Genomic DNA, 14,570 nt, shown 5'->3' with positions numbered 1-14,570 from the left:
TTTTTTCTTTCAGTATGTTAGCCTGATTGAGTGGGATATGTTTTTTTTTTGTTTTTTTTTTGTATACTGCACTATAAACCATATATGAAGAGACTGAAGGATATAAAAATGTACTCTAGAAAAAAGATGGGAAGGAGGAAGTATGATGCAATATTCAAATATCTAGTAAGCCTCCGTAAAGTACCAGAAAATAATTTACATGGAATGAAAAACTGAAGGATAAGGGATTGCCATATGAAGCTGAAGGGAAGAAAACACAAAAGGAATGTGGGAAAATAGTTTTTCATTGAAAAAGGTGGTGAACATCTGAGAACAGAGCTCCTGCAGAGTTCATATGAGCTAAAATAGTGGCAGAATTCAAGCATGTATAGGATAGATCCTAAGGGAGAGGGTAAAAACAATAGATTAAGGTCCGTACCAGCACAGTAGAAAGCTCAAATGAGTGGATCAAGAGGCATTACTTGCTATCTTCTGTATGTTTAAAATAAACTTGGAGAATTCAATAATGCAATACAACTTTGGTGATTCATAGCGTGTGTCATGTTGTTCAGAAAAGCATTTCAAGCAATATCCAGAACAATGAATTGAAAATCCTCTAAATTGTTTAGTTTAACTGTTTTAATATCATTACCAGGTCTTACATCTTAGAATCTCTTGTAGCATCATAAAAGGTGGGTTTCATTAACATTGTGAAAATTTGGTTTGAATAGTTTACTGTGTGATAATGTACATACAGATATGTAGTTTAAGAAAATATCTTTTAAACAGTTAAAACAAAAATCCTCCTCCCCAAACAATCCTTTCTGTGCGCTGTTGCCTTTGACCTAGTCTATTGGATTGTTGAAGCTGCAGGTATCCTTTTGCTGCTGCTGAAATATTAAACTAGACTGTGTGGTGGATGTCAGTGAAGAGATATCCATAAACAGTGATTTAAATCCAAGATATGGGACATGTTTTTTAAATGAAGATGACCCCCTTACCAAGGATGTTGCAATCACTGAGTGGAATTTAATAGCAGGAGCATCATGTGTAGAATTGAGGAAAAGTGTGTATAGTTGAGGGAGCTTTCTGATGTTGAGATGTAAAAAATCAATTTTTATATTGTCAATGCTAATGTTGTTAAATGCTACTAAATTCTACAAGCAAGCAGAATAGAAGATGAGAACATACAAAAGAGTGATATTTTTACAATTTTTTAGATCACACCTTTTCATTGGTAGCTCAGAGTGAGTTACATTCAGGTACAGTAGGTATTTCCCTGTCCTCAGAAAGATTAAAATATAAGGGCCAGATTCATTCAGGCTTTTCTCCCAGTTTGTGTCTATGGAGGCAAAGTGACTTGCCCAAGGTGTGGTACTCTAGTATGGTGAGACTACGCAGAGAGTGCTGTGCATTTCTGTTTGCCACACCTCAAAAAAGTTATAGTTCAACTGGAAAAGGTACAGAGAAAGGTATTCAAATGGAAAGGCTAAAAAGGTTAGGACTGTTCAGCTTGGAGAAGGGAGGGATGTGATAGAGATCTATAAAATCATGAGTGGAATAGAATGGATAAATGTGAATTGGTGTTTTTACTCTTTCAAAAAATACAAAAACCTAGGGGAACACTCCATGAAGTTAGTAAATAGCTCATTTAAAACAGAAAATTATTTTTCATTCATTGCACAATTAAGCTCTGAAATTCATTGCCAAAGGATGTGGTAAAGGCAGTTAATGTAGCTAGATTTAAAAAAGATTTTGACAAGCTCCTGGAGAAGTCATAAATTATTAACCAGGTAGACTTGGATAAAGCCACTACTTACCCCTGGATGTTAACAGCATGAGATCTATCTATTCTTTGGGTTCTTGCCAGGTACTTGTGACCCGGATTGGTCACTTTTAGAAAATGGATACTGGGCTTGGTGGCCCCTCGGTCTAACCCAGTATGGTAGTTATGTTCTTAGGATTTGAACCCTGGAGTTCCTGGTTCTTAGCCTGCTGTAATTACTAGGTGGTTTTTCTACTCCAGTACATGATTTCTCTTTCAATTTCTGTTGTTTGCATTGTACCCTACTTAGTTGATGCTGTTGTACCTTAAATAAATTAAGTGGAAGATGAAATCTGTTAAGCTTGTACTATGTCGGTGCTATATAACCTGTGTTGTGATCTTTTATTTTATTTGTTAAATTTTTTAAATGTATGTATATATGACTGATTTGTGGCCACTTCCCAAGGTTCTGTGGTTGTGTATCTTTCAGTCTGGTCCTACTACTGATAATGTCTGTATTTGGTAGAGTTCTTTTAGGTTGGAATACAGTTTCCCAGGCCTCCTTCGATTTTTTTTAAAGTTATCTAATATTTTAGAGAATGAGGAGATGGAGGCTACTGAATTTTCTACCTTAATTGTTGTTTGTTTTGGAACCAGATAAGGAATGGGCTTTGAAATAATTATTCTTTCACCATAGAGATTCTTAAAGGTGAATTTTAAAAGCCTAGCGCATACATCAACTAGGGGATGCACGAATATGTTAGGCTTGCGTTCGTAGAGCAGATTTTAAAAGCCACTGAGATATGCATGTTTATTCCGGAGCGCACATATTTTGGAAGTTTTCAAAAAGGAGTGGGGCATGTATGTGGCATGGGCATTTCAAGGCATGTGTGTGTAAATACTTGCACGCCCTGCCATGTTCTGAGGGCCCCTGCTACATCCTTTTACTTCTGCTATGGATGATTTGTAAGTGATAAAGAAAACTAGGCAGATCAGCGGGGTTTTAAGAGGCTTGGCTAACTGGAGGAAGGAAGGCTAATAAATTGGGGGGGGGGGGGGGGTTGGAAGCGAATCTCTTAACTGGGAAAGAACTGGTTTTAGTGGCAGTGATGGAGTGCACTCCTTTTAAAATCCCCCCACTTATGTGGTAGAAGCGACATTTGTTTGCATAGGTGTGCACTCACCAAATGGTCCATCTAGTCTGCCCAGCAAGTTTCCTATGGTAGCAACTGCCGCTTCTTTCAGGTTACCCCCATGTTTCTGTTAAGGATAGCAACTGCTGCTTTGTACACTTTACCCCCTAAGTCTTATATATTAACAAAGCAACATTTTAACTGGGTGCTTTGCTTCATTTTAGTAGTGCAATCTCAAAAATCATACAGTTATTGGAAATAGTTGTATCCCACTCATTTGGTTTGCACACTGGAAGCTTCACCAAACAAAATACAGCCTAAAATTAACATTTTATGCTGAAGCATGCTGTTTTACCCACAAATTACATTATTATTTATTTATTTATTTTATTTAATTCTTTTATATACTGACCTTCATGACGAATGTCATATCAAATCGGTTTACATGGAACTTGGGGATAACACTCTTAACCATTTAACAATAGAGCAATCAGAGGAGGCAAAGTTACATTTAACAAGGAGATCAAACTTGGGAATTGAAGAAAAAGAGAGGAAAGGGAGAGACAACCATTAAGGGTATAAGAGGACTTAGCAACGTATATTACAAGGTAGGCTTAAGTTGTAAAGTTCCTAAAGCGGAACGATTATGGGAACGCTTGGCGAAATAGCCAGGTCTTGAGTTTTTTTCGAAATGTTTGTAGGCAGGGTTCCTGTCTGAGGTCTGGTGGCAAATTGTTCCAGATAGTGGGTCCTGCTATCGAGAATGCTCGTTCTTTGGTGGCGGAGAGGCGTGTGGCTTTGGTTGAAGGGGGCTTGAAGAGATCCTTTGTATATTTCTCTGATGGGTCTGGATGAGGTGTGGAGTTTGAGGGGGATCTGGAGGTCCAACGAGAGTTGTTTGTGGATAGTTTTGTGGATTATGGTGAGGGATTTGTGTAAGATTCTGTAGTTTATTATTCTGTAGTTTATTATTTTATAGTTTACATTACACAGTTCCCCAATGATACTTTAGTACTCAGTATCTTGAAGTATCAAAAATGTTGAAAATCAATACGTGAACCAAATTAGTGACTGTATACCATTTTCTTGATTGACATATGGGACAATATTAAAAAAAGAAAAAAAGTATTTGTATGTATAAAATATAGGGGACCTTGTAAATGTCTTCACATTCTTGTACATTTGTCATATTCTGTTCTTTAACAAATGCAAATCAAAATACATTAAAGTAGGAGTTTGTGCCACCAATCTACACAATATACACTTTGATCATGAAAGGACAATTATAGAAATATTGCAAAAGTAATTAAGAATTAAAAGATTTTAAATTTTAGGAGCCAGTCTGAATTTGGCAGCCTGGTAATGGGAACATTTTTGAAGTGGTTCCATTCCCTTCCCCTCCTGTCCTGCCCACAATTTTCTATTCTTCATCTCACTATTTACCCAATAACTTCTCTTCTTTTCCTCTTCCCCTACATGTCTTTTTTTTTTTTTCTCCTTGTCTTCAACAGTCTGATTTCCATCATATTAGAACCTTTTTATTTACTGTTTTTCCCCTCTGATACCATGTTCAACCTTTTATCTTTATTTTCTTTCCCTTTCATCTCTCCTTCCTTTTGCATCTTTTTAAAGTCTTTCTCTCCTCCTTTCTGTCACTTTTTTGTAGGCCGAGGGGAGGTGTGTTTCTGCTCCCTGGCTGCTGGGGAAAGAAACTCCTATATACAGTAAGGCCATCACTCACTGGCATTTGGGGTGGTTTCATGGCTATTGTTTCGATGGCCTTTTCAGGCTGTAGGGCAGGGAACCCTGGACATAGCACCGTCAAGTTTCTGTTCCTTTAGCTCTGTCTACTGCAGAAAAATTGCATTGAATTATGAGTAGATGGTGCTGATAGAACTAAAGGAAAAATTGCAACAATAGCATGTATACTAATAGAATGTTTAGCTTGCCAGTGGTATAGGTATTATATTGGAAATCTCAGACATCTTGGTAATCTAATTCCTGATCTGTATATGTATATATTCATACAGGATAGATATACATTTATCCTGTATATTTGTATGTGACGTGCAGACAGTTTGGAAGACATTTGGAGGCCGATATAGCCATGAAAAACTGATTTAGCTTCTAGTTTTCATTAATGCTTCACATGATCAATAAAACTTTAGGGATTTCTGCTTTTGTATATGTATTTGTGTATACAGTTAAAATGTATTGATATTGTTGTGCTAACGAATGTCAAATTACAATTTTTAACTTACCAGTTGGAAATTAAGAATTATTGCAGTTAGTATGCAGCAAGAATTTCTGACAGTGTTAAACTGTTTTCCATCAACACTAATACTTTTGTTTTTTGTACTCTCCCTTTTAGGTATGGACGCGTTGAAAGTGTCAAAATTCTGCCCAAAAGGGGGTCAGAAGGTGGAGTGGCGGCCTTTGTGGATTTTGTGGACATCAAAAGTGCACAGAAGGCTCATAATTCGGTCAACAAAATGGGAGATAGGGACCTTCGGACGGATTACAATGAACCGGGCACCATTCCGAGTGCTGCACGGGGATTGGATGATACAGTTTCCATAGCATCTCGTAGTAGAGAGGTTTCTGGGTTCAGAGGAGGTGGTGGGGGGCCCACTTATGGCCCCCCACCATCACTTCATGCACGGGAAGGACGCTATGAGAGGAGACTTGATGGGTAAGTTCCAAGATTTCTGTAGGCAGGTATTGTGTATTTGATATGGTGAGGAACAGAACCTCATACTTAGGGCCCCCAGATGGATGTAAAATTTTGGGAATTCTATTTGTTTCCTATTTTGGGTTGGAAATGGAAGCGATTTCAATCCCAGTGGCTGGTGTCTTGTGGAGCCATTGAAGATGTTTCCTGCAGCTGGTTGGATGTCTTCTCTTGAAATAAGGTGTTGGTTTAAAGATGGAGGAATTTCTATGGTCAGTGGCAATTATGGAGTTATCCTATTTCCTTTAACCTGGATAACCTTAAGGCCTCCTTGGATCTATTCGTTCTGCCACATGGAGTTTTATTGCTGTACCATGGATTGAAGTTCTCTGTGGATATCCTAGGAGTACTGAGCAAGCCTGAAGTGTGGTGGTTGATTTTTTACATCTTACAGTTTAATTGGATTTTCATCCTAAAATACATATTCTCAAGAGTTTCTTGATGTGTAACAACTTTGGATTCTACAACCAACATTTAACCATGGAATGTCATTGGATTGAGAAGACAAGAAGGCTATTTACAGTAATGGATGGTTCCATAATGGATCTGCACGGTTTTCCTGTTGGAATTAATTTTCTTGATATTGGCATAAAATACCTTTTTCAGATGAGGGATAGGTTTGGAATGTACAACTACTTGTCTTCCAAATGTTGGAATAAGGACCACTACTATGAATTATGTTATGCACCTCAAAAGGAAGATTGGATTATGATTAGTCTTTATAAAAACAAAACACGTTTTATGGTATTTTTCTAAGAATAACTGTCTTACCTTTTAAGGACCTTGTGCTAATAATCTTGTGGATGCATCAATCAAAAATTGACTGGATGGCTATAAAACTGGACTGCAAGATTACCTGTTTTGATCAGTTAAGGATGATAAACCCTTTAATATTGGGTGTTCTTGTTGCCAGTTGCTTGAGTCAGGATTAGGAATGAAAACCATACAAAAACATCTCATATTGGCTGCGCTGACAGGGTATCCTCTGGCCCAAAGAAGTCGTCTGGGGGTGAAAATTGTCTTTTCAGTCTGAAACTACTGCATCCAGTGGAATTTTTTTCTTTTTCTTTTTTGATGGTCTTATTGAGATTTTTTTCTTGTTGGCTCATCCAAAATATCATTTGACACCCTTGCCCATTAAGAAGGTGGATTACCCCTATAAGGCCAAAATTGGGGAAGTTATGTTCACAGTTTTCTCCCTAGATTTAATTGGGAAAATAGGTCGTGTTCCACACTTGGAAAAGGTTGGTATGTCCTGCCCTGTGTATATAGCTCCTCTCCTAACCCAAGTCAAACTCTTTTTCCACTAACTCTTGTAGTATCTTATACTAATAGATAATTAAAATTAAATGCTGTAGTGCTAGATTCTTAGCCTTACAAGTCCTGCTAGTTCTTGTGCCTCTCTTCTATATCCTTTTTCATGGTATAAGGACTTTTTAGTTTCATGTTTGATCTGAGAAGTATTATTTCTTCTGATGATTTAATGATGAAATTGGCCTTCGTTGATTAATGTTCAATAGGGAATAGAAATTGCCAACATAAAATGGTTTTGTTTCTGCACTCATAAAACAACCCTGAATCAAAACAATGAAGACACACTTTATTGCCATGTCTAGATGTTTCCTAAATACTCAAGTTGCAAGCAACTCACTCCAGGTGTGCAGACACATTCTAAAAAGCAAGAAACGAGTGAGTTTTTATTTTAGATTTGGTCCATTAGTAGTTTGAGTTTTAGATTGCTTTGGTGAAAAAAGCAATAGAGAAGAGAGTCACTGACATGAAACAGTTCAAAGTATTAACGAAGATCCTTGGTCCATTTTGGTCTTCAGGTTGGGAGACCCACTAAAAATAAAAGTTTTTAATACATCATTTCCTCTGATGGAAGACAAGTATTGTAGCTGGAGACAGATTGTGGTGTAAGATCTTGTAATTGATTTTTAAGGAAGAACGTGGAAGAAAGAGGGCCAGCTTAAACATGTTTTCTTTAAGACGGGGAATAAATTTTGAATATTTTATTTACAAGTAGAAGTATGTGCACATAGAATCTTGGGAGATTGTCAGAAAATCCCCCATATTCTGAAACTTTTGTTTAACAGGTTTGTACTGGAAATAGGCCTGGCCAAATCAAGTGAACTGTTAATTTAACAAAATTAGCTTATTAGTGTTAATTTCTTGTTAATGTCCCTTTGTTTCTTTTTCCTCAGTAGCATACATACTAATGTTCTCCTAACTGTACTGTTCTCATTAGTATGAACTTTCAGTTTGTTGAAACAGAATACAGTCCTCATTTCACTCTTCTGCAAATTTCAGGTTTGAATTTAAAATGTGTATATGAAGCTGTGCATTTCAAACACAGATACAGAGTGCAAGATAGTGAAATGACTGCACTGTAGTTAACTTTAAATCTCTCTTCCAGTTTTACAAGGATATAAAAACCTATTTACACATTTCTTCAGAAGTTAAACCTACTCAAAAAGGCCAAAAAAAGATTTTGTCTTTTTAAAAAAAATTTATGGCATAGCAGTGTTGTGCTGCTTTGAGCTTTTGACCTCCATTGAGACTTTAATACCATAAGCTTTATTTGCTGCTACTTGAGGGTTCCCCCCATTTTTATTTACTCCTTTTAACACCTTACCTCCCAAGCCCAGTAGTAGTCCTTTAAGCGAAAAACATGGACTGTTACCTTCTGGAACTTGACACAAGTATAACTTTGATCCAAAGTGTTGCTATTTCATGATGCCTGGTAAGGCTTCTACATCTCTTGACTGGGAATCCTGTCTTTACAGGAGTTTCGATCAGTCTGTGGAGCAGAAGTCAAATTTGAGAATCAAGCCTGAGTCTCTTACATGACAGTATATAGCTGTGTTGCTGAGCCATGTAGTTGGCCTTTGTCATGAGTTTTTGACGATATTAAAATACTCATTGTCCTTTTCTTTCAACGTAACATATTCCAAATCTCTCTATTTTTTATAGGACTCAGGACACTTGAGTCAAGAGACCTGAGTCATAGCAAGGGTAATTTTATATCTGCACAATGGGGGTAAAGTCTGCGTGTACCTTTTATGCGCAGACTTTATCCTGAATTTTCTAAGCGAACTTATGCACACGAATTTGCTTTGAAAATTTGAACTCAAATGCCTGAATATGTGCACAAATCAATATAAAGCCCAGAAAAATATTGGATAATAAACCTCTCTGAAAGAAGCGTCTTACTATTGTGCCATGCTTTGCCTTGAGGCTTTCATTGCCATTGTTAAATACCTCATGATTCTGATGCACAAAACAGTTTATAAATTGCAGGGAAGTTGGGGGTTTGCCCTTATTTTTGGTGCTTGGTGTATTTAGAACAGACACCAAGCCCATCTGCCATTATACATATTTTTACAGATGTGTGTGTTTTATATTTTCTATAAAGTTAATAAACAGATTTAAATATAAAAACAGTTTATAAAGAGGAATATAGAATTGATGATAAAAATCCACATTTTCCTTTCAAAGCTAAACCTTGAAATAAAGAAAATTGCTAATTTTTAAGTTTAGTAATATTGTAAAACATTTTTCTCATACCTGCATGGAGGAAAAATATTTGTCCCTTATTGTACTTTTTTTTTCACTCCTTAAATACACAGACAAAAACTTCACTGCAGTTAATTTGTTAGAAAAATTTAAAAAAAAATTGAATAAGGCATGATTTCCACGAGGAGTAGAAAATAGGTTCTCAACTTCAGTCCTCAAGGGCCATAAATAGGTCTGGGCTTTAGGATGTTGATATCTAATATTCATTAATTACATTTGTATACACTTGGTCCAAGATTTCAGACTAGTTTAGTGTTTTCGGCTACCAATTTGTGAATTGGCACTTGTCCCATCACCATTTTTGCAAATCTGTGTAGCATTGGTGATTGCAGGGGGATGAGGATGCAGCTGCATTCACTGTACTGTACCCTGCACCACAGCTAGCAGAGACTTTTACTGACTCTTCCCCTGCCCCAAACCTGCAGACTTTTTTTTTTTCTGGTTGCAGCTGATATGAGACTTAAGTCAGTGTCTTCTGCTCTCAGACCCCACCTCCTGCATAGAAGCCAGGAGGGGACAAAGCCATCACAGGCCTGAGACTGGAGCAGTTGCTGACTCAATCCTGTGGTAGTTCATTAACATCTAGCTGCAGTTGTTCCCATCCCAGAGATTTAGTCTTGAGACCAGCTCCAACTGGATGAAAACAAAGTCCAAATGTTGCTGGCTTACAGGGGGGATGGGAAGGCTATATCTTTTTTTTTTTTTTTTTTTGATGAGCTAGTGGAACGTTTAAAAAAAAAAACAAAAAACTGGCTGAGGAGAGTGTATCCATCCCCCTGCACACTCATCAGTGCTGCAGTTGGTTCACTCAATTTTAAGGAAAGTAGCTAACTGGTCCCTGTGTTACAAAAAGTTGAGAAACACTGGATTAGTTCATGTATTTTTTTTTAATTTGTATTTATGGTTCACTTATTGAGGTCAAAGCACTTTCAGCGCTATTTAGCTGTATTATGTAGTGTAACTTATGTGGCTAAGTGGTGGGCGGCTGAATATGCACCTTTGCTCAACGGCACCACGTAACTGCATAAGTCACTTATGCAGCCATCTTTTTAGCTACATAAATTGTGGGTGGGCAGTAGGCGGACTGGGGTGGAGCGACTTAGTCATAAATTATGCAAGTCTAACTTAGCTGGTTATAAATCATGTGGCTAAGTGCGATTATATACTTGTATATTCAGCGAAATAGCTGTGCCACTGAATATGTCGTGTAATTTAGCTGGATAAGTTTTATTTATTTATTTTTTTTATATACCGACATTCGATCTGAGATATCACATCGGTTTACATTCAGGTACTGTAGGTATTTCCCTATCCCCAGAGGGCTTACAATCTAAGTTTTGTATCCAGCCAAGTTACTTAAATGGCTAGCTTTGAATATTGACCTCATTGTGATTACTTTGAAAACCAAACCTGTTTGTGGCCTTTGAGGACTGGCATTAAAAGCAGTTTCTACAAATTCTTCTTTAGCCTCTAGCTTCAGACTACAAAAACAATTGACTAAAGAATAGCCCAGTACCCAAAAAGAGAGCTGCTTTATTTTAGTATTTTCAGCTTTTTTCTAATTTGGACAAAAACAGGAACTGGGTGTGGTTTATGCTTAAAAAATTTATTGTTTATTATATATAAAAGGCAAAATGGATGCCTGCTAGCCCTTCACATTAAAGGCAATTAGTTTGTTAAGCATTCAGATAGATGAGGAATTACTTTCCCTAGTAAGGAGTCTAGTACTGGAAGCATGTAATCACTATGGAGCTGATGCTTCTTAAATGTGCTAGGAACACTGCAAATGATGATAGAAATTTCAGTCCATTGCTAAAAAAAAAAAAAAATGGAGTAAAATTTCCAGAATGTATTTTATTTCATTTGTTATGATGCATTCTTCATATACATATAATAAACTTTAATTCAGTGTAAGTTTAAAATCAGGTTAACCTGAACAAGACTTACAGGCATTCAGAGAAACAATTACCTAAACTTTTTGTTGATGAAATTTCCCATTTAATAGGTGACCTTTAATCTATGTCTGAAAATAATTATTTTTTGTCTTAACATGGCCAACTTTTAGCTTTTCATTTCAGGTTTTTTTTTTTCTGTTTATAGGTGTTTAGATTCCTGGTTGGAGTACTTACACTAGCACTAAAAAGAAATGAAGAAACTGGTTTTAAATAAAGGTGCTGTTTAGATGACATTATTGTTGGTACTCTGATCAGGAATTTACAAATTTCAACTATGTAAAAAGAAAGTTAAAATAATATAAATCTCTGTGATAACTGCTGCAAAACAAAAAAAAAAATCATTCGTATACTCATATTCACTATTCATTTTAGGAGTGATAAAGTGCTTAGAAAATATATATTTGGGGACTAACATATGTCATGAAGAAATTAGATTTATCCTTTTTTCTGGTATGTGGTACACTGGCCATGAAAGCCCAATCTGATTATTAACACAAAAATACTCAGCTGCAGTATATCTGAACAGAGCTTTGAAGTCTAGTAAACTATTTCTTTGTTACTATGTTCTTGAAGCATTGTTGCTTTTGAGGCTTAAAAAAATGCATATAAGAATGCCTGAGCGAATGTGTGCATGTTTGCTTTGGATGCTGCTAGCACTCTCTGATTTAAATATGTTTTTCCTTCCAAAATACAGGGCTTCAGATAACAGGGAGCGTGCTTATGAACATAGTGCCTATGGACACCATGAACGGGGGACGGGAGCATTTGATCGGACAAGACATTACGATCAGGAATATTATAGAGACCCTCGAGAACGGAATTTACAGCACGGGCTCTATTATACTTCTCGGAGTCGAAGCCCAAACCGCTTTGAAGCTCATGATCCTCGTTATGAACCTAGGGCACGGGAGCAGTTTACATTATCCAGTGTGGTTCACAGGGATGTCTACAGGGATGATATTACGCGGGAGGTACGAGGCAGAAGGCCAGATAGGAATTACCAGCACAGCAGAAGTCGTTCGCCACATTCATCACAGTCCAGAACCCAGTCTCCCCAGAGACTGGCCAGTCAAGCGTCTAGACCCACAAGATCTCCTAGTGGCAGTGGCTCTAGGAGTAGATCCTCAAGTAGTGATTCAGTCAGCAGCAGCAGTAGTACCAGTAGTGACAGGTAGGTTTCAACAGCCTTTTAATATTGTAGCAGAGCTGATGGAATAAAGTGCGTATATGTATATATACACACACACACATTGAATTCTCTAAGGTTTCTCTAAAGAACAAAGTCAAAATTTGTAAAAGATGTGATATTACGGTAAGGGAAATTAATATGATGGCAGATTTACAAACCCTATAATACTCATGTAGCAATGGTTCAAGTGTGTGCACGTGTATATACACACATTCATATATATGTGTGTGTATGATATATATATATATCTAGAAGTCATTTTGTAGGTTGATAATATAGTATATTGATGGTAGTAGTATTGCATTAAATCAATGAAAATGATGGTATTCAAATTAATTCTTAGGCACCTCCCAGCCAGTTGGGTTTTCTAAACATCTCTAATTTGCATGCATAACCTTCAATGTATGCAGATAAATCTCATGAATATTTATTAGGTATATCCTGAAAACCCAATTGGCTGGTAATATTGGGTAGGCAGAGGGGTAGCCCTAAAGACCAGTTTGAATACAAGTACATTAAAATAGGGACTGGTGTCTTCATTGCCCTTTCTAGTTGACCTGGAAAATTAATCATTTTTCATCAGTTGCATGATGCTGATGTTTTGATGTTTGTTTTTTAAATTTCAAATTAATGACCAATTGATTTTTGTAGAAGGAGGAGGTGAGAGGGGAAGTATCCTGAAAGATTTTATATTAATTTTGCTCAGAATGACCCATCCAGCAAGGCATATGATGATGATACTATTAATAACAAACTTATTGCCATGCAATCTTATAAAAAAATATTTGGCCATAAAAGATCACATTCTGAAAAAGTGTAACTATTTTGACACTTTGTGGTGTGTAGCTTTCTGCCTTTTTTTTTTTTTATGACCATAGACCCCTATTTAAAATATCTCCTTCCTGGAATATATTCTTCAGCGCCTTATATAGCGTGGGGTTCTGTTGAGGATCATACTAGTGCTCTGATTTATTTGTATTTCAAGTTGAGCATAGCTTTCAAACTGTATAAACACTTAGTAGCTAATAAGAATTTAAATAAAAATTCAGAACCAAAAAAAAGTGATCCGTACAACATTTTTCTATTTGTCAACTTATCTTTAAAAAAAAAAAGCAAACAATTTTTGTTTCTACTGTTGTGCTTTAAATTGGAAAGTTGTGACTATTGAATAAATTGTATTTCTTCCTTTCTAGTGTAAATTACTTTAATTTGTTTTCAAATAACATGGGAAAAGAAATATGTTAACCAATCCAACAGTACTGTATAATAGTTATATAGCCAGCTCAGATTGGAACAGAATAATTTGAAACATTTTAGTACTGGATAAGCAGAGCAAACTTCTAGAGTGGAAGATATTTAGTGTATCCTAATTTCTGTTTTCGAGAATTGCAAAACTGAGCACACCAACATTAAAACAATATTCATTTGTTGGCACTAAATCAGAATGATTAGCAAGTAAGTAAAAATAGTGTCTTCTTGTAAAACTAGTATTTTCTTTGATTTGACACCTTGTTTGATCTAACCAGCTTCTCCTTATATATTTTAATAAAGATAAAGCAATTATTTTGATAGTGTAAAAAAACTCCAGGTTTTGTAACTAGGATTAATTATTTTCTGCTGGGCAAAGTAAAACTTTCTAACATTCATCAGCAATTTTTATGCAGAACAACATTGGGATGGGAGGGTAGGAATAAGAGAAATAAAAGAATGGTGAAAGAGCATCAACACTCAGATAATTGGAGGTTTTAGCAATGATCAAAGAGTAGATATTGGCCATCATTATTCTCTAAGTCTCATGCATAGTATTGTATAGTGCGCAGATGATGTAAGGAAACTGGAGTAAGTTATCAACTCTGGTCACCTGCACCTCCATGAATTTTTTTTCTCATGCTGCTTGTCGTATATTGGGGCAGTCTTATCAGCATTTGTTTTATTGATTGGTATCAGAAAACATTTATACTTTTTTTCTGTCTTGTTTTTGCATAATATTACTTAAACAGTGTTTAACATCCTTAATGGATATGACATATGTTTACATTGAACCTAAAGTGTGCTTAGGAAATGGCTTGGTGGTGATCCTGGAAAATTATCCAATGCATGTATTTTTATGTGCTGAACATAGGCCACTAGAGATGTTAATTTGGAAGAAGACTTTTGTTTTGGTCTATGGCTTGTAGCTGATATCTGCAAAAATTACTTTTTCTGTATGTTCAGTTATTACACAGTACAAATGCATTATTAC

At 36.3% G+C, this 14,570-nt stretch overlaps 1 protein-coding gene across 6 annotated transcripts in view; it reads left to right on the top strand.

Moving 5' to 3' along the window:
* SPEN (spen family transcriptional repressor) overlaps positions 1–14,570 on the top strand; it is a 294,674-nt gene that overhangs the window by 74,207 nt on the left and 205,897 nt on the right. For 5 of the 6 annotated variants that reach the window (XM_029578478.1, XM_029578477.1, XM_029578482.1 and 2 more), the window contains exons 2-3: positions 5,249–5,569; positions 11,834–12,310. In XM_029578478.1, the coding sequence (XP_029434338.1) occupies positions 5,249–5,569; positions 11,834–12,310 (798 nt within the window). The remainder of the gene's footprint in view (positions 1–5,248; positions 5,570–11,833; positions 12,311–14,570) is intronic. The other variant, XM_029578483.1, reaches the window with a different exon arrangement.

Source organism: Rhinatrema bivittatum, chromosome 15, assembly GCF_901001135.1.
Source record: "Rhinatrema bivittatum chromosome 15, aRhiBiv1.1, whole genome shotgun sequence".
NCBI classification, from domain to species: domain Eukaryota; kingdom Metazoa; phylum Chordata; class Amphibia; order Gymnophiona; family Rhinatrematidae; genus Rhinatrema; species Rhinatrema bivittatum.
Note: the sequence above shows the minus strand (reverse complement) of the source record. Positions and strands in the feature narration are given on the sequence as shown.